Here is a 27,225-nt window from a genome sequence, read left to right on the forward strand (position 1 = left end):
AATACTATCAGTGAAATATTTTGCTTGCCAACTCCCCGCTGAGCTATGAAAAGTTTTACATTTTTAATTATAACTTCTCTCTCTCTTTCTCCCAAATCTATTTTCCTTTTGTATCTTGCTGTATAAGCTTATAAGAAGAAAAGTTGCATTACTAATCTCACATTTGGTAAGCTTCTTTTGGTTGAATGCCCCAAATGAAAGGTGTTTAAATAATAATCACACCTTTAAATTATCATCAGCCAACACTATATCCAATCTTCAGATAATGGAAGTGTTTTATTGTCCTCAAGATGCAGAATTATCTAAAAATTCATTCATGCACTTAGGAATGCAGATAAATATCCTTTATCTTTATTTTTATAAAAAAGAAGTTAAATGAGATATTATAAAAAAGGAGAAAGAAATCACAATAAATTAAGATAACAAAAGGAGGGCAACCATCCAGGAAGAAAGGAGAATAAGATCTAGGAGCAGCAACTGAGAGAGAGGAGAGCAAATTTAAAGTACGTTATCTTTGCTAAAGGTGCTTTAAAAATGCTTACATCAAATAGCAGCATAGAGGAATCATAAATACAAGTGCACGTGTGTCTCTTGTAGATCTTCGGTTTATTAACCAAAACAGTAGTACTCGTTGGATTCCATCTTGGGAAGTTTATGTAGGGGCTGTGAGTCATCTATGAGAGAAGAGTCACTGAACTGGTCCACATCTGAAGGAGTTTGCTGTCCAGGGATATCGTCCACCAAAGTGTCCAGGTAACTTCCCACTGATATCCCATCCAGTCCATCACTACAGTCTTGCAAGCTGTTGTAGCTGCCTCTCAAGGAGGTCTCTTGGCTGCCCAACAAACTACAGAGGCTGCCACTCAAGCTGCTGCCCCTGCTGGTGATGGTTCCTTTCTCCTCAATGATCCACTTGATGGATTCAATGCTTTCATTGATGATCAGGAGCTGTCGCATTAGCTTGACATCAGTGGCTCTGAGATCAACCTGCAACCACAAGGACAAGCAGCCAATTAGACTATGATCAGCACAGAAAGGGATCACAAGGGACGTCCCCCCTGGCTCTGTACTACTGGTATGCATAAAATGTCAAATATATGATAAAAGATGCAACATGCGGAATTGTGCAAATTAGCCTGTTTTTTAGAAGATCAGCAGTTGAATTCTTGTTAGCATGAGCAAAATGAGGCCAATCTTTCATGCCTGTTTCATGAGCCTTTGGTTCTTCTATAAGAAGAAGCGAAGTACACAAGGATAACTGCTTGAAAAATATATACTAATAGTTTTAAAAATGCCCACTAAAGGCTGGACTGTGCATAAAAATGCCCTCCATAAATCTTCATTACAGCTGAATGGGTTGGCAAGGACTAGCTTTGGCTTCCTTCCCTATTATTTATTGAGCTACTGTGTTCTACAATGTAAAACTTGCACATGCTTATTTTGGAAGAAGGTCCCGCTAGACTCAGTGGGCTTACTTCAAAATAGGCATAGTGATTGCACCGCTTTGCGGGTTTTTGTTTTGCAGGACTGCCATACAGTGGCTGATTTTTGCACAGATTATAAAAATAAAATTCAGTAAAATAGTTGTTTTGCTTAGGGAAATAGAAATATTGTTGGTAGTGAGGCAAACAGCCATGGTTAGAGAATATTACCATGCTAGTCCTATCACATTATTTTTATTTCCTGTCTGTTTTGGGTTGGCCTCTCCATCTCCTAGACCTAGACTGATAACAGAACTCAAGAAAAGAAAGCAGCAGACTAATTCTCAAGCATAATAATAAAAGTCTTGCATATGGGTAAAAGCACACCTAGTGATAACTTAGTGACTAAATCCTTTTTTAGGCATTTTTCCTTAAGTACTTTAAGATGATGATATGCACCCATTGGTAAAGTTTATGTGTAGACAGACTTACAATCTGTTTCTCTCTCTTATATTGTATTAAACTTCCCTGCAGTAATAATAGGTGGAAAATTCAATTGTTGTTATTGTAGCCTATGTGCATCAAGCTTTTCCATTCAGTTCTCCCATTTGGGGAATAAAACTTAACCATTAGATATGCAGTACATTCATACTTTAACTAAATAGCATACCTAGCATGTATCTCTGTGTGATATAAAACCCAATAAATCTGAATTTTGGAGGAAATAGTAGATTGTCCAGAAAACAGATCGCTCTTTCTTCTCAAAAAATTAATTTAGTTACTTTCCCAACAATTAGCTGATAATTTGTGCCTTTTAGCATACTAAATATGAATATGTATCTACCTATTTTTACTGATTAAAATAAAACAGACGGCTCTAATTAAAACAACAGACATTGAAAATCAGTAGATTTCAAGTGAGAATATAGATACGTACAACACTGGCACACAGGTATATGTCCATTTATCTATGTGTATTTATATAAAATTAACAGTTATCTTCTTTGTTACCCAGCTAACCCAGAGTAGTCAAATTGGATCCAACAATCTCCATAGATTTGCTGATAGTTAAAGTGGGCATTTTTCTGGAGGGAGAGTTATATGGGGAAAATGAATAGTGTGTATTGTGTAGTGTAGCCTTTTATCCACTACTCTTAAACCCCCCTTTCCCCCGATATATGAATATAACATCTGCATTATTAGCTTACAATAAACTGAAAAAAAAATCCAGACTCTGAGGAAGTGAGTTTTTTATCTTCTTTTTGGCACATTTCCTTTTTTTTTTTTTTTTTTGCATATAATTCTTTCCAGGGTTATTTTCCCCCACCCACCCAAAATCTCAACTCTGTCCCAATATACTGTTTTACACATTGCTGTCTTTTTCAAATGATTCCTTTGGTGGTTGTTTTCTGACCACTGACCAAAGAATTGGTGCGTTCTTCTACAGTTCTCACATCTGTTCCTTCCGCTCTTCTCCATTAATTCCCATTCTGCATTTTAAGAACCCTTTGTAACTATTCCTCCTCTCATTTTTTGCATCCTATCTTCAACTTTCGAATTTCCCCATCTTCCGTCTTTTCTTTTTCATAAGGCCACATTTTCATCCTTTCCTGGAAGACCTTGCCTCTTTGATAATTCAACCTTTAGGCTGCATCATAAACATATGCCCCAAGAGGAAGATCCACTAAGTGCACAGTTTGGTAACAGCCTTCCATAATTTCTATCCAAGCAAATATCAAGGGATACAGTCTGGTACAGATTTGTAAGAAACTGTGACTTGGAAAACTGGACACTGGTAATTATATTTAGGAATGAGACACCTATATCTTTCCCTCTTCTTTCTTCCAGCCTGGAAAGTAATTATTTAATCCATTCTGTAAGTAAAGGGACGCTGCCTTTTATGAGGCTACTGTATTTTTAAAAAACCAACAAAAATCTTTCATGATATCATATAGATAAACAAATTAGTGGATCTCAGAAACCTCTTTGGAATTGTGATAAAGAGTAGCAAAAATTATAGTCACATCCTGTTCTCAATTCAGCAGTTGGCATTTGAATAGAAATTTGGAAAAGCCATTATTTCAAACATTCCCTTAGCATTTCTGATTTTAATTTGCTATGGCTTTTCCTGTGAAGTATGATGATGCATCCACATCAAATAATGAAATAGTTTCAGCCGTGTTGTAACAGCAACTATTATAAACTGTCTTTATTGCAAAAAGGCAATGTTATTTTAATTAAAGACTTAGGTACAGTATTTATACTCATCCTTCTTAAAAAGTGAAGAGCAAATTGTGAAATTATTATCATCAAGCAGCTCAAATGCAAAGGGCTATCATTATAACATTAGAAAACTGCCCTTGGTATGTTAAAGTAACAGATAAATATCACAAGGATTTTTCCAAACACCAAATGAGCGGCAATAAAAGCATTAATTAATTAGGAAGCATGACCATATAAAATACCCCGATAGAAAACTTGTACCAACATTTTACAACTCCCACTGACTTTGCAAGGTGGTGAAAAGTATACAGAACCTAAACCTAATCTGTGGCTGTTCAGAGGTTGGTAAACTACAACTCTCAGCATCTCATTTTTAGCTATGGCATCTGATGGTTGTGGTTAAATTCATCAGTATATTTAACAGCACAGTTTTCCAGTGCTGTACATTTTTTTTATTACTTTGCACACTTTTAACGTGCTACAATAAGTTGTAGGTTGGAGCCAATGTTGTGAAAAGTTTCAATACTCCATTCCCTGAACATCTTATTCAGGTTTTCAATTATTTCAATTTATTTCAATTTTCTTTTTTCTTTTTTAAAATATTTTATTAATTTTCCAAAGTTTAAAAACATAAAATAAAAATATATCCATTGTTATCAACATCAAGACATCTTTTACATTTCCTTACATTTTTCAATATATGATTACTTATTCCATTACTTTTACATCTTACTCTTGTTACAAATCAATATATTTCATCTTACACTTCAATCTTTTCTGTAACATATTTACATACTTCCTCATTCTTTTTCTAATTGCCATTTTACTTTCTTTTTATTTCTAAACCACTCATACCAGGCATCCCAGGCTCTATAATATATTGAATCTTCTTTGTCTTTTAATTTCAATGTTAGCTTGTCCATCTCTATATAATCTATTATTTTCTTTATAACTATGCTCTCTGATGGTATCCTTTTCTCTTTCCAAAGTTGCGCATACGAAATCCTTGCAGCTGTTAGTATATGTAATATAATGTACCTATTTTTTACTACGTTTCTGTGTTATTATACCTAATTAAAAAAATCTGGATTAAATTCAATTTTCTGATTTATAATTTCCTCTAGCCATTGTCTGATTGTATTCCAGTATTTCTTCACTTCCGGCCATGTCCACCAGATATAAAAATAAGTTTTTCTTTCCCGCACTTCCAATAATTTCAATTTTCATCATGTTTCAGTCTTACATTTTAAGTCAAGCGTTCTCAAACTTGGCAAGTTTAAGACTTGTGGACTTCAACTCCCAGAATTCCTGAGCTAACATGACTGGAGGAGGAATCTGGGAGTTGAAGTCCACAAGTCTTAAACTTGCCAAGTTTGAAGATCCCTGTTTTAAGTGATCTGAATGTTTCAGACTAGAAACATATTTTCAACAAATAAAATAGAGATTAAATTACTTAATAAATTAAACATTGGGGCAACTGTAGTTTTTATTTTTGTTTTTCTGTATGGTTAGCCCTACTCTGCATATAAGTAGAAAAATCACTTGGAAATACACTGCTCAAAAAAATAAAGGGAACATTTAAACAACACAATGTAACTCCAAGTCAATCACACTTCTGTGAAATCAAAGTGTCCACTTAGGTAGCAACACTGATTGACAATCAATTTCATATGCTGTTGTACAAATGGAATAGACAACAGGTGGAAAGCATAGGCAGTTAGCAAGACATCCCCAGTAAAGGAGTGGTTCTGCAGGTGGTGATCACAGACCACTTCTCAGTTCCTATGCTTTCTGGCTGATGGTTTGGTCACTTTTGAATGCTGGTGGTGCTTTCACTCTAGTGGCAGCATGAGATAGAGTCTATAACCGACACAAGTGGACCAGGTGGTGCAGCTCATCCAGGATGGCACATCAATGTGAGCTGTGGCAAGAAGGTTTGCTGTGTCTGTCAGCGTAGTGTCCAGAGCATGGAGGTGCTACCAGGAGACAGGCCAGTACATCAGGAGACGTGGAAGAGGCCGTAGGAGGGCAACTACCCAGCATCAGGACCGCTACCTCTGCCTTTGTGCAATGAGGGACAGGAGGAGCACTGCCAGAGCCCTGCAAAATGACCGCCAGTGGGCCACAAGTGTGCATGTGGCTGCTCAAATGGTCAGAAACAGAGTCTATGAGGGTGGTATGAGGGCCCAACGTCCACAGGTGGGGGTTGTGCTTACAGCCCAACACCGTGTAGGATGTTTGGCATTTGCCAGAGAACACCAAGATTGGAAAATTTGCCACTGGAGCCCTGTGCTCTTCACAGATGAAAGCAGGTTCACATGAGCACATGTGACAGACATGACAGGGTCTGGAGACGCCATGGAGAATGTTCTGCTGCCTGCAACATGCTCCAGCATGACCGGTTTGGCAGTGGGTCAGTAATGGGGTGGGGTGGCATTTCTTTAGGGGGCCGCACAGCCCTCCATGTGCTCGCCAAAGGTAGCCTGACTGCCATTAGGTACTGAGATGAGATCCTCAGACCTCTTGTGAGATCACATGCTGGTGCGGTTGGCCCTGGGTTTCTCCTAATGCACGACAATGCTAGACCTCATGTGGCTGGAGTGTGTCAGCAGTTCCTGCATGACAAAGGCATTGATGCTATGGACTGGCCTGCCCGTTCCCCAGACCTGAATCCAATTGAGCACACCTGGGACATCATGTCTCGCTCCATCCACCAACACCATGTTGAACCACAGACTGTCCAGGAATTGGGGGATGCTTTAGTCCAGGTGTGGGAGGAGATCCCTTAGGAGACCATCTGCCACTTCATCAGGAGACTGCCCAGTCATTCTAGGGAGGTCATACAGGCACGTGGAGGCCAGACACACTACTGAGCCTCATTTTGACTTGTTTTAAGGACATTACATCAAAGTTGGATCAGCCTATAGTGTTTTTTCCACTTTAATTTGGAGTGTAACTCCAAATCCAACCTCCATGGGTTGCTAAATTTGATTTCCATTGATAATTTTTGTATGATTTTGTTGTCAGCACATTCAACTATGTAATGAACAAAGTGTTTAATAAGAATATTTCATTCATTCAGATCTAGGATGTTTTATTTTTGTGTTCCCTTTATTTTTTTGAGCAGTGTATATGGTCTTATGCTACATGTAAACGTAAAAGCTGTTAAAAGATAAATATGCCTATATTCCTAATGCAATTGTCCAATTCTTTCTAGCATACGCACAGAAATCCTGGCATTACAACTAAGCTACTGAAAAACAACTAAGTCAATGCAGACATTTTTCGTCCATTCTGCATATGGCTTGAGAATTATATGTATTCTGTCTTTCTTGTAAGAAAAAGCAGGATATTGCTGATTATAACTATTTTCCCCTGTCTTCCAAAACTAAGAATCTGCAAACCACATAGAAGGACTCCACACAGAAAAGTATTTGAGAGGCTGTGACAAAGAGGAGAGGGGTCAATTTATTTTCCAAAGGACTAGAGGGCAGGACAAGAAGTAATGGATAGAAAGTAATCAAGGAGAGAAGCAACCTGGAATTAAGGAGAAACTTTCCAACAATGCGAACAATTAAGCAGTGGTACAGCTTGCCTCCAGAAGTTGTGGGTGCTTCATCACTGAGGTTTTTAAAGAAAAGATTGGACAGTCACTTGTCTGAAATGGTAGAATCAGAGGTAGGATTCAACAGGTTCTGACCAGTTCTGGAGAACCGGTAGCAGAATTTTTGAGTAGTTTGGAGAACTGGCAAATACTATCTTTGACAGGAGATTTTACAGTATCTTTCCCCTGCCACGCCCATTAAGCCACACCCACAGAACTGGTAGTAAAAAAATTTGAATCCCACCACTGGGTAGAATCTCCTGCTTAAGCAGGGGGCTGGACTAGAAGACCTCCAGGGTCCCTTCCAGCTCTATTCTGATTTACTCTAAATATTCAAATATCCTCATACTTGTCTTGTTAGCCATTACTCTTGAGTGCCACAAAGAAGCAACATGGTACAGTTTCCTGGGCTTTTTTTGTGTTGTATGAGGTATGTCTTTCGTATCACTGGTGTAGTAGAAGAGGGAATACAATATGGGTTTAAATCTTTGTGTAACCTAAATCTCTGTGTTATGGGAAATGCCATGATATGGTGATTAACCTGGGAATAGGAAAAGCAAAGTTGAAATCCTCATTCCCACAAGTTCTGAGTAAGGGGTAGAGTGCTGAATGGCTCTCCTAGCTAAATTTTCAAAGTTGTTGTGAGAATAAAATGATGAGATATATGCATTCTCTTAAAGTCTGGGAGGAAAGGAAAATAGAGATGAATAAATGAATGAACGAATACAGCACAAGATAATTCTGTCTCAGCAGGGCTTCCGAGATCTAACCTATTTGTGTTTCACCAGGTGCAGAAATGCCCATTTAGGCATAACTCATAACACTTGATACTTCAATCTGAATTTTTTTTTTTGCTTGTTTCAGACATAATTCATTTCCCAGTGGTGATTCTTTGTATTAAACTACTGAGAAAACAGATGGTTTCTTTTAATACGGACATAACTGTAATATTTAATGCTATCTTATACTCTTTACTTTTTCTTGATTGCTATTTTATATTGTCTTTTATGTGTAGGCTCTGTAAAATGTAATAAAATTATTTGAGACAGGAAACTGTAATGCTACCATTATAACCAGGTTGAAAACATATTAACAAATTCCTTAAAGTTTATGTGGGTTATTTAAAAAAAAACCATGGCATTCTTTTTTGCCAACCCATCAATTATTGGTCAGCCCCAAATGTATTTTAATGGAAACAAAAGCCCAACTATAGATTCCTATTAAATGTACATAATTTAGTTACATTATTATTTATAAAGTCAAAGTGTATTTTCAAGACATATCCAAAATTAGATTGTGTAAATTATAAGATGAACTAAACAAGCTAAATCCCTTTGCAATCCTATTTACTTCATGTAGTAAATACACTAAATATAACATTTGTTTTAATTTTGCAATTTAAATTCACTGATTTTAATTGATTAAAATTGATTATTCTAATTTGTTTGATTATTTTAAGGTTGAATATGTAAGTATATTTATATAATTGAAGAACTGAGTTCCCATTTTTTATATTTGGTTTTATTATTATACAGGCAAGATATAAAATCTTCAAGAATTTACAAAATCTTAGCATCTGCAGAATAACTAAGGCAAAATGAAACGTTTGTACCACACAGCAGTGAATGAATTTTCAGATACAAATTTCATGAGCCAAGAAAAGTAGTTAGCTGATTCATCAATAATGCAGCCAGACCTCAAACTCGGAGTCAAACCAAAACCCAGAACGTCACATCACAGCTTAGGATATCACATCTCGGAACTCAGGAGATTACACCACAAAACCTCAGGATGTTACAACATAGCCAATGACCCAGGAGATTACAGCACAAGATGCAGGATGTCAAAACAACAGAACTCAGAAGGTCATCACACAGCCCATTACCCAGTTCGTTACAACACAGGAGGCTGATAGACACACAGCCAATACCTTAGCCACACATGTTCTTATGAAAAAGCCAGCCAATCTGCAAACATCAACTCCATCAACCAGTCAAGAAATGACAACAGAGCCAACCTCTCCACCAGTATTTATAGAGAGATGACACCTCCGATCATGCTTTGCTCGCACAAGCACGAAGCCGAAAGCACCAGCCTGAAGATGGCGAGTGGGACCTTGTCAAAACATCGCCTAGATACTCTCAATCTTACATGGGAAAAGACCTGAACACCCCAAGACCTGCATATATCTCTATATCTATATCTATACACACACACACACACACACACACATGGTATTCAGCTTTGTTCGGGTATTTTCCGTCATTATAGTTGTGCTTTTAAAGTTGTAGCAACGTTTCAGCAGAATCTCATCTGCCATCATCAGGCTTCTGTATTGTGTTCGTCTGTGAGTCAGACTTTCACAGCAATTTCTGCTTCAAATTTGATGCTAGCCTACTACTGTGCCAGAATGGTTTTTTCTTCATCCTGGTTGGTTGGGAGTCTTGGTCTGTGTTTATTCTTGGAGTTTGCTATGTTCTGCTTGATTGGTGTTTCTAATATCTTCTGTCTGTTTTGTAGCTTTTTTTGTCTTGATTGGCTGGCAACACTGTGTTTCCTGTATTGGAGGCTTTTAGTGTGGCTTGGCTCCGAGTAAACGGATGGCTATCATTTATTAGCAAGCTAGGTTTCATCTGGGTGCCTGGCTGGGGTGTGTTTGAGCAGGAGGTATCAGGGGGGATCTGTTTGTGCCCAGGTGTTTGCCTGGCTTGTGGTGTGGAATATATACATGTAAGTACCCGCAAAAACTGAAGAAAACACACACACACACACATATATATTCATATATTCATATATTTCAGCATGATGCAGATAGCCTCAAATTCCTTGATTTTCCCTCAATAGATGCATTAATCTATCATATATTGGTTTGCAGTTCAATCCTTGTTCTCTTCATATGAACGAATCACTTCAACTGTTCCTTTTTGTTCATTCATTCCATATTTATTTCACTTTCAACCATTTATTCCTTAGAATTTCTGTTTTTATCCTATATACTTTGTATGAATCCATTTTCACGTTTGTTTTCTCCTTATAAATCCAATGTCTATATAACAAAAAAGGACTTCACATTTTCTTGATCTCTTTTAATTGTTTCTTGTTCTCTCTGCAATGGTCCTTTTCTTTGTGTATATATTATATTTTCGCATTCTCATTTCTTTGCATCAATCATTCTTTTATGTATGTTATTCTCTTACCCACTGCATTTTTCATTTCATTATTCCATAAGCATCATTATTTATATTTCCCATCATTGGAACATCATTCTCTTCTATGGCACTCTGTCATGTAATTCTTTTTATTTTGTTCCAAGGAACGTCCACATATCCTTGACTTATGTTCACTTTCTATTCATCCTTATAAATTTTTATAAATTATAAATCCTTTTATTCTAGACAAAAACTCAAAATGAAAATAATTGATACTTAAAGTTGTCTTAAAACACAGATTGAAAGATCTAAACTAGATTATGGTACAAATGCAAAGGTGTAAGGAGCTGACCATACATCCATCTTTGTGTCAAAACTAAACAACAGAAGGAAAACTATCAATTTAAACATGTAAGATCACCTAGATTTACATCTTGAATTCTGAATGGTAAAATATCTTTAATGAAATACTGTCCTGAAGCATTAGCATAAGGTTATCCACAGTAAGAATGAAAGACATGTAAATTGTAAATCTTTCATTACTGTAATAGATTACCAGCCAATTAACACTTAAATTAATGTTCTGTATTTCTGCTGAGATGTGACACACGTACAGAGGAATGAAGGTAATGAAGTTACATTCATCAAATGTATTTCTGTTGCAGTCGGGCACAGACAGAAAAATGTTCTGAGAAACAACAACATAGTAATTTATATTAATTAAACATATCTAGCCATGATCCTACTGACTGATACAACACAACACCAAGGATGTATAAAGTGTGTATTTATGTGTTGCGAGGGGGGAGATGTCTGCAAAATGTTCCAAGCTTAATTCTGAAATAACTGTATGAGACAACCTGCACAGGGGCTTTGAAGTAATTGCTACTGATGGAAATGATTTCAGAAGCAAACAAGAACTGATTCTATTAGCTGATGAACACATACAGTACTTATTCTAATTCTGGGGCAGAATCCATTATCACAACCAAAGGCAACAAGCCACCTTAGGAAATACAAGGAAAGGCAGACCATGTAATGTAAACCTGTATTTCAGTACCCTACTGGACACCTTATTGCCAAAGTTGTCTAGGGTAGAGTTTCTCAACCTTAGTGCTTTTAAGAGATGTGGACTTCAGTTCCCAGAATTCCCCAGGCAGCATGAAGTCCATATATCTCAAAAGATCCAAGGTTGAGAAACTTTGATTTGGATCATTCTTTTGGCTAACAATAGGATTATTCACTTGATCTCTTTGCTCGTATGAACTGGTCTTGTTATCCTCTTCCATTTCTTCTTTTGGTCATCTTCCACTTTTTATTTTTTTTATTTTGCCAATTCTGCTTGATTTCTCTTGATTTCTCCCACATTTCAGAAGATTATTCTACCATGACAGGTTCACTTTTGGCACAGATCACAACAGCAGCAAAAGAATATGGTCTCATTGTCTCTGTATACAGGAAGAAAAGCAATGCTGATGTAGATATTTTCCCATTCTCTCTCTCACACACTTTTTTCAGAGGTTTCTCTTGCATCTTTCTACAAAGCCGGAAACATCATCGGCAACAAAACACATTTTACAAACCCCTTTGATTTAGGAGCTCAAATATAGGATTAAGATTGTGATCTTCAGCGTGACTCTATTATGAATATTAGTGATAAATGGAAGATAGTATAAGCAGGAATTGCTTCTACGTTGAATGAATTTGTATTGTAATATGATAACAGCCAAAGGTTATGACATAAAAACATGACATCTAAGTAGATGTGCCACAATGAAAGAATATTATTGAACCTCAAAAATTACTTTTTCCCTTGCATGGATACAGGGAGGGCTAAAGTCAAGTAGATTGGGACTGTCCTGATTGGGACTGTCACATCTGTCCTGAGTTTTTAGATGAATAGGCAAATATTGGTAAATAAATGAGTGGGAAGCCTACTGTTTATGTGGTCCACATTTCTCATTAAAAGGAAACAAATTGTAATTAGAACATTCCCACTACAAACTTACTGCTCTGATAAAACAAATGTAAACATTTAGGTCAATGCCCAGTGATAACGGAGCAGTGAGGAAAATTGGAAAATTTTGGAACACATGCTACATATTGAACAAGACTGCAGTATAAAGTCAGGAGAGAGAATTTGAAAGTACATTATCAGAGCAGAAAGAGAAGGAGGAGGAAGGGAAGGAGAAGGAGGACTATCTCGACACTGCCCATTCTTTGTAATAAAAACCATTCTTTGTAATAAAAGCCAACAGAGAGATTGCTGTAGATATAAATGTGCACAGACTCTATAACATATGGTTGACAACATATTAACAATGAGGAAAACCATTTCTTGTTTGTACTTGTATTTGAGAATGTACATGAGGATTCTGAGTTACCCATTCCTTTTAAACTAATTGGTTCATAGCCTGATCTTTTGGATTTTTAACCACAGAATATTGGGTCAGGAGAAATCTTACAAGTAAGATTTCAAGATGTATGTTTTTAGGGCATACTTCCTTTTCCTACCTGTCCCCTTTGAAAGAAGTGGCTGAAGATAAAGGGGGTTGCAATCTAACCTATTTAACATCCCAGCTGAATGCAACATTTCACTGGCCTTGACTACATTTGGTTTAGAACAGGGGTGTCCAACCTTGGCAACTTTAAGACTTGTGGACTTCAACTCCCAGAATTCCTCAGCCAGCAAAGCTGGCTGAGGAATTCTGGGAGTTGAAGTCCACAAGTCTTAAAGTTGCCAAGGTTGGACACCCCTGGTTTAGAATTTAGAATGGAAGACCAGGCAATTCTAGGTCTATAGGATGGATTGGGAAATTAAAAAAAAAAAACACCTTGAAAGACCTTGAATTCAAAATCTTGAATGCAAATTAATTCTGTATTAATGCTGAAAAAAACTACATGGTTAAGTTCATGAAGTGATCAGGAACTGGGATTTAGTTGAAGAACTCCCTTTTAAAAAAAATAAAACCAGTTTGGGAGTGGTAAATGTAATGTATATAGGCTTATTTCTAGAGCACGTGACTCAGCAGCACCTACTAATCTTGTATGAGCTTGAAAGCTAAGTTAAACTGGGCTTGGTTAGTAGCTGGATAGGAAATTACCAGGCTACAGTCAACAATAACCTTGAATTATATAAGGACATATTATTTGTATAGGGTTGGCCTATGAAATCACCAATTACAAGAATTCAATTTGGGTGACTTGAATGGACTCATTGCACATATGGGAATAGCAGTAAAATTATTTGGAAAATTATGAATGTAAAAAAAAACAAACATTTTGAAAGCTGCTGGGAAGTTAATAGTTTGCTGAAGAACCAGCAAAGACTTGTGGTCAAATAGTCAAAATAATATCTTTTTAATAAATCTTCTAAAATTGCCCTAGATCTTTCTCAATGTACCACTTTAATTGTACAAACGTGGATCATTGTTACTCAAATAACAATAAGATGTAGCTGATATTATTCTCTTATGTTTGTTCCTATATCTCAGGTGTCCCCAACCCGTGGCCCATGGATCGGCACTGGTCCACAGCATGCCAGCAACTGGGCCGCACACACAAGCAAAGCCCCATCTGTGGGAGGCAGGCAGCACGCAAAACCATGCCCCCTACGGTCCGCAGAAAAACCTTCCTCACAGAACTTGTTCCTGCTACCCAAAACGTTGGGGACTGCTGTTATAGCTGAAAAACATTTTACTTCTACACAGCTATTACCACTTCTGCACTTAATACAGCTCTATGTCTATGAAGATTCTCAGTCATCCAGGTCACGGTTGTCCCAAAGGTGCTTTTTCAAGAGGCAACTGGAAAACCAGAAAGTCCAGTTGCCTCTTTTAAAAAACACCTTTGGGTTAATGCAGCTCTATTTTCCTGTTGCACAATACGTTGAGATATCTAGACATAAAAATAAGAGACACTTTTCTGATCATGTGGTAGCTTCTGAGCATCCTCTTTCTTGTATATAAGTATCACATGCACGTATACTGTTTCCCAACATCTGTATAAATTGTATATCCATCCGCATGGAAGTCATATGTATTCCTGGTCCTGATATATATACAGGGCTTTTGGGATCTGATACTGAGGGCACTAAACTGTACCTAAGTGCTATATTAGCATCACATGTTTGCAAAATATTAATTACAGTACAGCAACTGTATTCTGTAGCAGAGGTAGAGCGCCTCTGGGTCTTCAAAAATAGCTGGTTACCAATCCCCACAGCTATATGATCTTTGGACAGAAAAAAAAAGGAATCATAGTTGAATATGAGAAGGATGCTTCAGATGTCTTCAGCTTCTGATTGACAGATATCTTGGCTGTCTACTTAGATCTTGGATGGATAAGCAATGGTGCATATACATTCTGAGGGCCCATTTTTTTTTCCAACTAAGGAGCACTTTTCTATTCTACCCATCCCCATTTTGTCTCATTGACATTCACAGGCAAAAAAATGTTGTTTGGCAGAATATAAGTTAGGCCTTCGACTGACTTAAACCATGGTGTGAAAAATGTTGTACATGACAGGTTCACTCGGAAGGTATCACTGTCCTCTTTCCAGAAATTCCTGGCATCCCCCTTCTAAACTGGTATAAAAATAAAGTGCTGGATATTGTTCGTCCAAGTTTAAATCCTTTTTCTTTAAATTCAATTATCAACTTGGCCAAATATGTCATTGACAGATTTTCTAAAATGTTTGGCCATACTAAAGACCATGTTAAATAGTAACCACCTACATTCAGTGTATCTAAATATTAGTTTCCTTGGTGTGTATTAAAAATGTGTAACTTGATAACAACAAACATACAAGACCTCATCTCAGGAATTGGTAAAGTTAGCTGCTGATTACATTGTTTGGGCCTTAACTTGCTGCCACATGAAGACCAAAACTACCCTTTCCTTTCCTTGAATAAATAGCAATTAAAGCATGCAGAGGAAATGTTCCTATATCTAGCAAACACATAATTGCTGGCTAAATGAATTATTAAGTGCTTTTTCCCAAAGTGAGTTTTAGATATATAAAAACAGATAGTGGGGATTTTTAAGGGAAAGGGAGACGAGAACAATAATATTTATTCTGATATATTTACATTTAACAGTTACTGTTCCCATCAAAGTATATCTACTAAGTATTTAAAGTGTATGGCATATAATGGGATAGCTGGTTTTACGTGAGTGGCATAAAGTTGTGTTTAAAAATAAATATCCATGATTTTATGCTGAGCTCAGAAAATTCTTTTCCTTAGAAAAAGAGGAGCAATATGAGAATTGTAGGCTGAAGCAGTTTTATGATCCTGGATATAGTTTGGCAAGAAGTATATATAAAGAACATTTACTAAGAAATTAGATTGCTTTCAAAGCCTTCAATGTCAACAGGCAAATTAGAAGCTTTCTGCTTAAGATTTTTATCAACCCCTCCTTTGTATATTCGCCAGCCACAGAAGCATTGTTGGTTAATACTATCCCTGAGGTCTTTTTTGTAGTAGCATCCTGATTGTGAAACTCCTTCCCTTAGATCAGCGGTTGCCAACCGGTAGGCCATGAGAAAATTTTGGTGGGCCTCAGAGAAATCTCAGCCCCAGAGCACCCTTCCAAAGCAATTAATCCAGGCTGCACAGAAACACAAGGCTGTGCCGCCCACATGGCCAATGGGAATCTTCCCCTCCCACTAACTCCTTACCTTGCAAACTTGCCTGCTAAATTTCTATTTTTCCTTTTTCTGACCATCATCTGTCCTGCTGTGCTGGGAAATTTAGATTAGCTAGGAAGCAGGAAATGGTTGGATTTCTTGCTTTCTAGCTAGTCTTTAGATCTTCTGCTCTACTTTTAAGTACAGCGAACCTCCCTTAGGACTGAAGGTTTGTTTGAAAGCAAATTCAGTGCAGACTCACGGCAAGCAAATTTGAGAGACTGAGCTAGCTGATGGCAGATAGATAGATCACTGAATGATTCTGTGAGCAACTCAATCTGCCTGCTTTGCCTGATTTTGAGTAAAAGTTGCTTTTTTAAAAATAAAAAATCAATATTTACATGCATGGTATGTTGTGAGTTAATTTTGTGAGTTTGCTTGTTAGCAAATTTTATGAGTTTGCTTGCAAGCAAATTTTATGTGACAGACTGAGCTAGACAATGGCAGACAGATAGATCTCTGAAAGAATCTGTGATTCTGTGAACAACTCAATCTGCTTGCCTGCTTTGCCTGATTTTGGGTAAAAGTTGCTCCTTTTTTATAAAAAAAAAAATATTTATATAAATATTTATAATGTTTACATACAAGCCATGCCCAGCCAGTCACATGGCCACCAAGCCACACTCACAAATTAGGCCACATCCAGAGAACCAGTTAGTGGTCCCTGGGATCTAAAATTATGAGTTTGGTGGTCCCTGAGGTCCAAAAGGTTGGCGACCCCTGCCTTAGATGAAATTGGCTCTTTCATGTGTTTTAGAGCGCAAAGGCTGCTTTGGTTTGTTAGACTTTTATTTTAATAATGCCCCAATATTGTCTATCTTATTCTATGAAGCATTAGATTTTACAGTAGTGTATTACCAATGGAAGGGAATATATGTAGCTTGGGGTTGAGTCTTCGATGCTCTCTGAGCTTGGTTGTTTGGTTTCATTATCCCACTAGGAAACATAGGGCACTGATGATGTTCCTTGGTTAGGTAATGAAATGTCTGCAATAAAGTTCAGAGAGCACCAAGGATTCCATTGTAACAATATCAGATTGTTTCAAAAACCTTCAATGCCAAGAGGGAAATTAGACGCTTACACCTGAAGATATTTATCAGATCTCTTGTATATATTCACCAGCCACAAAAGCGTTGCTGGTTGATACTATCCCTGAAATTCGTTTTTTATGTGTTTTACAGAGCAAAGATTGCTTTGCTTTGTTAGACTTTTATTACTGCTACAAGATGGTTTATCTTATTCTATAGCATTCCTTGAAATATATATCTTAGGTTGGATTTTATGAATGATACTGCAACAGTGTTTATTGTTATTATACTAAGAATGCTGTGAATATTTGAATGGTATTTATATTGCATATTATCTTAAGCACCTGTTAGGAAACAGTGCAAATAAGGAAGACAATCAACATTTCTACAAAGCAGAGTTACAGTATCTGGCAGTTTTCCTAAACCTGGTATACTCCCAGTATTGTATTATATCACATTACATTATATTAATTTATTTCTGAAACTCCCCAAATTCTCAACAGACATGTTGTCCTGGAGAAAAGAGAAGAGCACATGTCCTTCACTTTTCTTTATGTAATTATTTCTCACCTTTCTTCTAGGAATGGTACTAGCCAATATACCTGCCACCTATGTTTCTTCTTTTATCTACTACCTACTAACACCACAGTCCTTACATAGGTTATATTGTGTTCCCTAATAGTTTCCCTGACTACCATTCCCCAGATAACTAGAGAAAGCAGATCCTGAGAAATCCCCCCCAAATTTAAGCTGGAAATAGTCATCTAAGTCTGTACTTTTCTACTCCTTCACTAATACTGTGTCTGCTCCATTTTTCTTCCATGCCACCTTTTTTGCACACAACCCAACAGACAACAGGAGGGAAAAGCAGAATCATAGAGTTGTAGGAAGCAACTCAATATAAATATATCCAACATATACCTCATTCCATTTCTGCAGCACTCCTCCTCCTACAGCCAGGATTATAGAGAAGAGGAAAAGATACAGAAACAGTCTTGAATCAGATAACCTGATAACTATGTGGACATAATTATGCAAAGCAAAGGTATGGAAGTGATTTCCCATTGTCTTCTTCTAAGAAGTTATTCAACTTACAAAGTCTAGCTTAGAGTTCAGGCATTCTTTGGTGACTTCCATCCAAGCACTAACCAAACCAAATTCTCCTTAGTTATTCAATCAAAGTTATTCAATCAAAAAGCTAAAGCAGCATAGTTTTGGAGAGCCAGTTTGTTCTAGTGATTAAGGCATCAGACTAGAAACCAGGAGACTGTGAGTTCTAGTTTTGCCTTAGGCATGAAAGCTTTGGGTGATTTGGGGCCAGTCATTCTCTCTCACAGTCCAACTCAACTAACAGGGTTTTTTTTATAGGGAAATAGGAGGGAAAGTGTGTTAAGTATGTCTGCTACATTGTATTATTTATTAAAAAAACAATTTATTTCCATTTTCTATTGTGTTAAATTGACCAATTTATTGATAAATTTTGAAGGGTCACAGAAGCCCTTTGATTGTCTGTCTTTATTTTATCTTGTCATGTTGGTTACACCTAATAATTTGAAATCAGGTGCTCATGGGCACTGTGAGAAAATGAAAGTAATATCTGGCCCATAAACATCTAGAGATCTTGGAAGGTGAGCAGGATGAACTATTGCACACATGAAAGAACATGAATAAGAGGAGACCCAAACTCATTAGAAGCCTCACACCACCATGAACAAGGCCATGCATTCAATTTCAAGGTTACTATGACTGTTGGCTGAGCAGGGACAAAAATAGCCAGAGAAATGATTGAAGCCTGCAAAACAGACCCTCTGTCATTCAACAAGAGTGCCGAGGGTGCAGTGGCACAAGGAAACAATAATCAACAATTTAATAGCCAGCCATCAACACCCTATTTAACAACCAAAAGCTACACACAACCAGGCACCACAATAAATACAATGCGCAGAATATCACAGTGCACATATTCTGGAGAGAGAGAAATTCTTTGACGATGGGCTCCAGCATGAACCCCAAAACAAGGAAGAATAAACCTCTGGTCCATGTGACTGACTCAGATTTGATCCTGTTGCACATATGTCTAGGATGACTGTGTTCCAGCAACTATTTGAGAGTGTCAATTGCTCTTGACAATCCTACTATATATCTTTTTAAGATAAAGACCTTTTTTTAAAAGGAAAAAAAAAAGCTGAAAATGTCAAGGAGCAAAGTAAAATGACTTGAGAAGGCCAAGCCAATTGCTATAGTGTGATAGCAGCCACTAATCTTCTTTTAGTCTCTGGTTTCTTTGTGTAAGAGATGCTAAGCTGAAGAGAACTGAAGGGGAATTATCAATGCAACCAGAAAATTTTTATCTTCAAAGGAACTCAAACTTCTTTACAAGAGAACTATTAGCAGAAGTATCTGGATTAGTCAGCAAGTACTTATTCTATCAGGTAGGTGGAGCAGTTCTTTTGGAGAGAATAATCTTAACATCCAGGCTATCAACAAGTTTTAAGTCTATATGGGCCTGTGCAAAGATCTGTGAGAGAAGATATTCTCACAATGTATGATACTTGATTATTCCACTTGGAAGCCCTGTTTCTCAAGGCTTGGAAACAACTATGAGAACCAGAGGTGGTATTCAGCAGGTTCTGACCAGTTCTGGAGAACTAGTAGTGGAAATTTTGAGTAGTTCAGAGAATCAGCAAATACCACCTCTGACTGGCCCCACCCCCATCTATTCTCTGCCTTCCAAGTCCCATCTGATCAGCTGGGTCTTCTTTTGTTGCCCTGAAAAGGAGAACAGAACTGGAAAGCAGGTTAGTGGGGTGGGGAGGAAATAGAGATTTTACAGTATCCTTCCCCTGCCACACCCACCAAGCCATGCCCAGAGAACTGGTAGTAAAAATTTTGAAACCCACCACTGATGAGAACCATCTTTGAATGTTTTACTAATAACATGAGAAAACTAATTTTGAAGTAAAACTTGTTTTAATAATACTCCTTATATTTCCTTGCTTTTAAGATATTGTCTATGAATCTGAATTGTGTATATCAGCTTGCACACAATGGTTTATTTCATCAAAATCTAGCATGAAGTTTGTTAAATCCTTAGTCAAGATTCAGATTGGGGTATTGGACAGAAGCAGCATTGGTTGCACTTTTAAATGACATCTGTCATGGGTGGTATGGATGTAATACATTCATCCTTGCCTTACTTCACTTCTCAGGGGCTTTCCGTACCATTAACCATAGTATCCTTCTGATTGCCTCAGAGAATTGGGGCTGAAATGTTCACCTCCTTCCTTCAGAGCTGATTCCAATTGGTGTTGATCAGGGAAGAGAGCAGTGGTGGGATTTTTTTTTTTTTTTTTACTACTGGTTCTGTGGGCGTGGCTTGGTGGACATGGTAGGGGAAGCAGACTGTAGAATCTCCAGTCAGAGGTGATATTTGCCGTTCTCTGAACTATTCAAAATTTCTGCTACTGGTTCTCCAGAACTGGTCAGAACCTGCTGAATACCACCTCTGGAAGAGAGGCCCCATTTCAGCTCCGATGTGGGGTGTTACATGGTTTCAGTGCTTTCTCCTCTCCTCTTTAACATCTACATGAGGCCTTGGGTGGGCTCGTCTGTCACCACGCGGTTTCATCAGTATGCCGATGAAAATAAAGTATCTTCACCCATGTCAATTTAAGTGATGTCATGAATATCTTGTCCTAGTGCAGGGGTGTCAAACTGGCGGCCCATGGGCCAGATGCATCACACACAGGCCACGCCCACCCCAGCTTCGCAAATGGGAAAAACATCACAAACCATCATGTGATGGCAACGTGACAGGGCGAGTTTGACACCCATGTCCTAGTGTCTGGTGATTGTGAAAGTCTAGAACAACAGGCTTCAGCTGAACCCTGGCAAGTGAGTGACTTTGGATTGTGGACCTAATGACTCCAGGGCTTTGCCATCTTTGGTGCTGGATGGGATTGCATTATCCCAGATAGACCCAGTCTATTCCAGAGGGTCTTCTTAGACTCATGACTCCTTTACAAGGAGCAGGTAGTAGCCCCGGCTAAGACAGCCTACTACCTACTGTCTCACTTACAAAGGCTGTCTTACTACCTAAGACAGCCTTTGTACATCTATATCTGGTGCACTGTTTGTGCTCTATCCTGCATCATCAGCAATCCCTATTTACAGTCACTGGTGCCCTGGTCACCTCTGTATTGAATTATTACAATAAGCTTGACATGGGGTTTAACTTGAGGAGGATCCAGAAGCTTTAGCCGGTATAGAATGCCACATTGCAGACGTTATCTATACATATTACACTTCTGCTCCACAAACTGTATTAGCTGCCAGTTTTCTTTCAAGTCCAATTCAAGGTGCGGCATGGGACTAGGTTATCTGAGGGACTACTTCTCCTCAATTACATCAGCCCATCCTATTAGATCTGATAAAATAAGCATGTTGCAGGAACCCATTGCATAGGGACATTGATTTGATGAGTCCCATGAAACGTGTTTTTCTACTAATGGCACCTGCTAATGGCATCTGCCTTATGCAACATTCTTCCCCTCAAAATTAGATTAGCTCCATCCTTTTTGATAATCTGTAAACCTCTGAAGTCTTGGCTGTTGTCAGGCCTGCAGCCCCCTGGCGATTTGATTTAAATGGCTCAGATGGGTCCATTCTTCAGGTGGCCATTTTAAATCTCTCTCTCTCTCTCTCCTATGGTTTCTATCTTTCATTATTATCATAAGTATTAACATGGTTTTTCATATTGTGCTTTTCTTTTCTTTCCTGATTATTATTCACCACTCAGTGTCACTAAGATGGTAGGTTATATAAATCTGATAAATAAACAAAAGGAGACTCAATGTTTTCCAACGTTTAGTTGCAGTGAGATCTGGGAATCTAGTTTCATAACGAAAAAAGGGATGGAAATGGTAGTAAGGCCTTTCATTGCCTTTTCACAAAAATTGTATTCTTTTAATCCAAAGTTTTTGTGTTGTGTTTTCCCAGCTTGTTTCAGTTTGACACCTGAGATGATATCTGTCAACATCTCTTCATTATTGGACAAGCTACTTGTATAGCTAGAATATGGTAGCAACCAAAATTATATCCCAGGAAAGCTCAGAAAACACCTTCTAATTGTTCTGGAAATCCTGGTGCTGAAAAAAGCACCACAATGTGTGGTGGACAACCTCATGCCGTATTCCCTTGGGATAATCTGTAGGAGGATGCTTGTCAACGAAGGTGGGGCTGAAACACATGGGCGAGACCAACTACTGTCTTTTTTCTCTCCAAATATTCCTTTTTTATTCTTTCATACCTTCTTTCTTCCCCTTCCTCCCAATATAGAAGGTTGGAAAAAATTACTCCTACAATATAAGTGGGTGGCTTTTAAATAAAATCCAGGAATGCATGAAATTAATTTAAGGGCAGCTAGAAGCTCTGTGGCCAGCAATTGTTCATTTCTTGCAGTAGAAGCATATAAGGCAGCCGTGAATATTGTTATAAATACTCCCTATAATTCTCTGCCCCATGCAGCTAATGTTCAAATATACATTGCTACCAAATATACAATTTCCATTTCAAGTGTGATATATAACACAAGGCTCTATTGAAGAAGGAAGAAATGGACAATTGTTCTGGAAGAGGCCCTATGGAAAGGAGACATCAGCTAATGGATTGGTTAGCTGGACCTATATTTTGCAATAGAAAAGAATATATGTAGTTCTGGTTGAACTACAGGACGGGATGTCCTTGGTGCTCTGAGCTTGGGTTGTTTGCTTGCAGCTATTTCATTATCCAAGTAGGTAACACCCTAAACACTAATGATATTACTTAGTTGGGTAATGAAACTTCTGCAAACAAACAACCAAGCTCAAAGAGCACCGAGCATTCTACCATACTTTACATTCAAGGATATTTAACTAATCAATTGAAATATACTTTCAAAACTTACTTCAGATATTGCACTTCCCTATAAACTCCCATTTATTGGTTTTGTTGGGAAAACAAAAACTAAAGATAAATCTAACACGGAAGCAGGACACAATGAGGAGAAAGTTGAGAACAGAGATCTCAAATCAACATAATGGTCCTGGTCACTCAGAATCTGAAAAACAACCTAGCCCTGTCATCTAAAAATAGAGGGATCATTAAGGTGATTTAGTCCATCCTATATTTCGTACAAGTCCCCAAGTAAAGTATATCTGACAAATATATGTCCACCCATCCAAGATCTGTGTGGATAAAAAAAAGTCAATAGTGTACAGCAGGGGTGTCAAACTGAAGGCCTGGGGGTCGGATCCAGCCCACAGGGTGCTTAGATCTGGCCCGCAGGGCCACCATGGAAATAGTGAAGGACTGGCCCGTGGTGCCTCTTCCAGCAAAAATGGAGATTGTAAGGGCAACATGCGGTCCTCCATGAGCTCTGTTTTCACTGGCAGAGGGTTGCATGAGGTTGTCATAGCCGAAAAATGAGCTCAAAAGCCCGTTTTCGCTGGCAGAGCTCTTGGGCCACCACAGGCACCCAACACAAGTGACGTCATGCTGGTCACACCCACCCTGGCCACACCCACCCTGACCCCCTGAGGTCAAACACAACCCTAATGCATCCCTCAATGAAATCGAGTTTGACACCCCTGGTGTAAAGGGAAGCCAAGTCCTTTCTTAAGTAATAACTATAAGACAGTAAAATGGAAGAGCTCAAACTCTACTCAAAGTTCTCATTATACAGTATAACTTCTGTAAATATGAACTAGTGTATATTTTGCAAAAGGATATGTCTGGGAAACCACGTGCATTGGGTAATGCTAGTTTCTGCTTCCCTGCCACTGCCAATCGACAGCTATGATTGCCTCTCAGAACAAAGAACAGCCACTGCTGAATGTGTCTTTAAGCTAGAACAGGTGCCTCTGATACCATCTTTGGGTGTACCTTTTAGCAGCACATGGACAAACGAATTTACCACCATGGTAATCCTAAATTATTTGAACAAGGAGAGGTGGTCTGGCTAAACCACATGCATGGAACATCACTAATTTATCATCCTTGGCATCTAAACTAACGGTCAAGGGTGGGTAAGTTTCAGCACACTCAATTTCATTTTTTATTCTTTGTAAAAAGGGCAAAGGAAATGAGAAGAATGACCAAACTGGTGCTGTTTGGATAAATATGATGGTCAGCAACTAATTTAAGAAAGGACTGGTTGAAGCAAACCAAGGCTCTAAGTTAATTTATTCTTTGTAGCCAATCTTTTCTTTTGATGGCTGCTATTGCTGCCTGCAATTTTTAAAGTTTGCTGAACCTGATAGTGGAGAGAGAGCAGGAACCCCCATCTAAAACTCTCATATGCTTATTATAAACCGGGACTGTATAGCATGGTTATGTGGTTGGTTGTTTTGAATTTCCTAGAAAAAAAGTGGAGCTGTGCTTCTTGAAATACAGTAGTTCTGAATAAACAGACAATTTGCTTCAAAATGATACTACGTGAAATGAATTATTAGTGCAAGACAGTATTTTTTCATGTTGGCTTGCTTTGTGGATAGAGTTAAAAGGAGAAGATGTGCTTAGGTATTCTGAGATTACGTATTGCAATTCTATTTTTCCTAACAAAAGTGTATACCCTTTACCCCATGTACCATGAAATACTTAAATCAATATATAGAACTGTGGGTCTACAAAGTTAAAATTATGAGCAATACAATAAATACAATGATTGATTGACATAGAGAGATAAATGTCTTGGTGTTCCAAGAATCATCGGGTACCCATGGCTCCAGTGGGTCAGTTGCAGATACTCTGCATGTGCCCAGTGACATCTTTCCTTACAGTGGCATAAAAATGTTCTAGGAACTAGCCATGGTCCTGAGAAGAAATTCAGGATGAAGTCAGGGCACAAGTTAAAACCTTTGAAAGAATTCCAAGTAATGGCATAGTGATGGAGTTGATTCCAGCATCAAGAAGAGGAACAACTGAATTCTAAGCAAAGACGAATCCGTGTAGTAGACAGGCTTTCATCTGGGAAATGTTTAACTTATCAAAATAATCCTTCTGTATTTGTAGACTCCTGTCATCAGAAATGTCCCAACACTTCATTAGGAAGTATTGCTTGTTTTCAAGTTATTTAATTAAAAAAAATAAGACACTGCTTTATTAATTGCAGAGGGCTCAGCACATTAGTGGATAAGAAAGACCAAGTTTTGATACTTATAAGTTGGAAGTTTACTCCAGGAACATACAACATGCAACAGAAATTGTACCCCCATGCATACCCCACAGTTGATTTACAGTCTGCCTTCCAGTCTTTCAGAGCAAGACTGGATACATAGCAGGAGGAAGAAAATGTGCTGTGAGTCCATATGGAACAACATGTCCATTAATTACCCTTTTACTTCTGTCCATCATATACTTGGACTATTTGGGGGACAGGTGATCTCTCCATCCCTTGTGAGGAAAAAGGGTACTAAGGAAACTCACCTGAAACATACCTTTGGAGAAGCCAAAAAGGAAGGAGACATACAACACCTTGCTAAAGTATCTTCATAAAGCATCCTTGTTTTTTAAAAGTCTGTAGAGATTCTCAGGCATCCAGGTCATGGTTATCCCAAAGGTGCTTTTTTCAGGAGGGAAGTGGACTTTCTTTGTTTTTTTTTTTCCTTCGAAGACCTTTTGCTTTTCATCCAAAAAGCTTCTTCAGCTCTGACATCAGAAGCTTCTTGGATGAGAAGTGAAATGTCTTCAAAGATTAAAAAAAAAAAAACCAAGAAAGTCCAGCTGCCTCCTGAAAAAAAGCACCTTTGGGACTTTTTTTTTTTTTTTGAAAGCTTGGATCTCAGAGAGACCATTTCCCAACGAATACTTGATCCCAGGATCCCAAGGGAGCCACCAAAATTCTGCCTTCCCTCGCACTTGTGCCACGCTCAGAAGCACTCTTGTTTATTCACCTGCACTTCAAATCACAACTCTCTCTCTCTCTCTCTCTCTCTCTCACACACACACACACTCCTGCCTTGTTTTAAACAGCCCTAATCACCCCTGGGCCCATCTGGCGTCCTTGGCTTCCCTCCAAAGTTTATTCTCGCCTCAGTTTCTCTCGGAGAAGCGGGCACTCAGAAAACGCTGGCCAAAACGAGGAGCGGAGCAGTAGCGTACAGTGGTCAGACCCGGCGCTGCTGCCTTGTTATTGGCGCCTCGCTTTGGGAGGGGGAGCTGGGATACTCACCATTTCTTGCCTGAGGAGGTGAAGTTTGGTCTCCAGTCTTTCCAGCGCGCTAGTGCTGTCGCCGCCGCCGCCGCCGCCGCCGAGCATGGCGGCTCGGGGGGCTCGAGCAGCGGAGAAGCCGGCGACGCCAGGCCCTCCGCCGGATTGCTCCCGCTCTTTTTCCCTGTCGCGGGTGACGGCGGTCTCCTCCCCGCGCAAAGAGCGCGCCAGGCTCTCAGGGACTTTGCGCCCCAGCTTGAGCTCGACGTCCCGCAGGTCGGGCAGGGCGCAATCTTCCATGGCTTCGGGGCGAAGGCGGCTTTTCGGATTAAGGAACAGCAACCGCGGAGGGAGAGGAGGGGGGTGGGGAAGGTGGGGGGAGTGGAGGGGGATTTGTCGGAGAAGAGCTAAGCCTTCAGCCGCGCCGCCCGACACTCGGCGACCTTCCCATGTTCGTCCCGCTGGGGTTGTAATCCACCCCGGCCGCGACCGTCAGAGGTGGAGCGGAGGACGGGAGCGAGCGGCCAGCCAGCCAGCCAGGTGACTCGCCGTAGGAGGCAGCCCGAATGGGTCGCCTTGGCCGCTTTCCGGCAGCAGCAGCAGCAGCAGCATTATTTGGCTTGCAAACCCCAGCCCCTGGGTTGCACCGGCGGCGGGCGGGGAGAGGGCGGTTACGGAAAGCGGGCACACTCAAACGAACCTGCAGGGCGTTGTTATTCTTTCATTCGGACTATGATGGTCTCCACTTCGCCTCGGAAGGCAGCCTTGGCCTCGCTTAGCAGCAGCGGAGAATAGCAATAGCAATAGCTCTTAAACGTTTGGCAGGGCTTTACAGCCCCTCTCCAAACTGTTTACAGAATCAGCACATTGCTCTGGGTCCTCATTTTACCTACCTCAGAAAGATGGTCAACCTGAGATTTGAAC

General features: G+C 39.1%; 1 protein-coding gene across 1 annotated transcript; it reads right to left on the minus strand.

Moving 5' to 3' along the window:
* Nucleotides 1-260: 260 nt before the first annotated feature.
* LURAP1L (leucine rich adaptor protein 1 like) lies at nt 261-26,939 on the minus strand. The gene is made up of 2 exons (XM_026718407.2): nt 26,323-26,939; nt 261-987 (listed from the first exon to the last, which is right to left on the minus strand). The coding sequence occupies exons 1-2, from the start codon at nt 26,599-26,601 to the stop codon at nt 610-612; spliced, it is 657 nt and encodes a 218-aa protein (XP_026574192.1). The 5' UTR covers nt 26,602-26,939; the 3' UTR covers nt 261-609.
* Between the last annotated feature and the right edge of the window lie 286 nt (nt 26,940-27,225).

The sequence above is a fragment of the Pseudonaja textilis genome, chromosome 2, assembly GCF_049901715.1.
Source record: "Pseudonaja textilis isolate UNSWEBS1 chromosome 2, rPseTex1.2, whole genome shotgun sequence".
In the NCBI taxonomy this organism is placed as follows: Eukaryota; Metazoa; Chordata; class Lepidosauria; order Squamata; family Elapidae; genus Pseudonaja; species Pseudonaja textilis.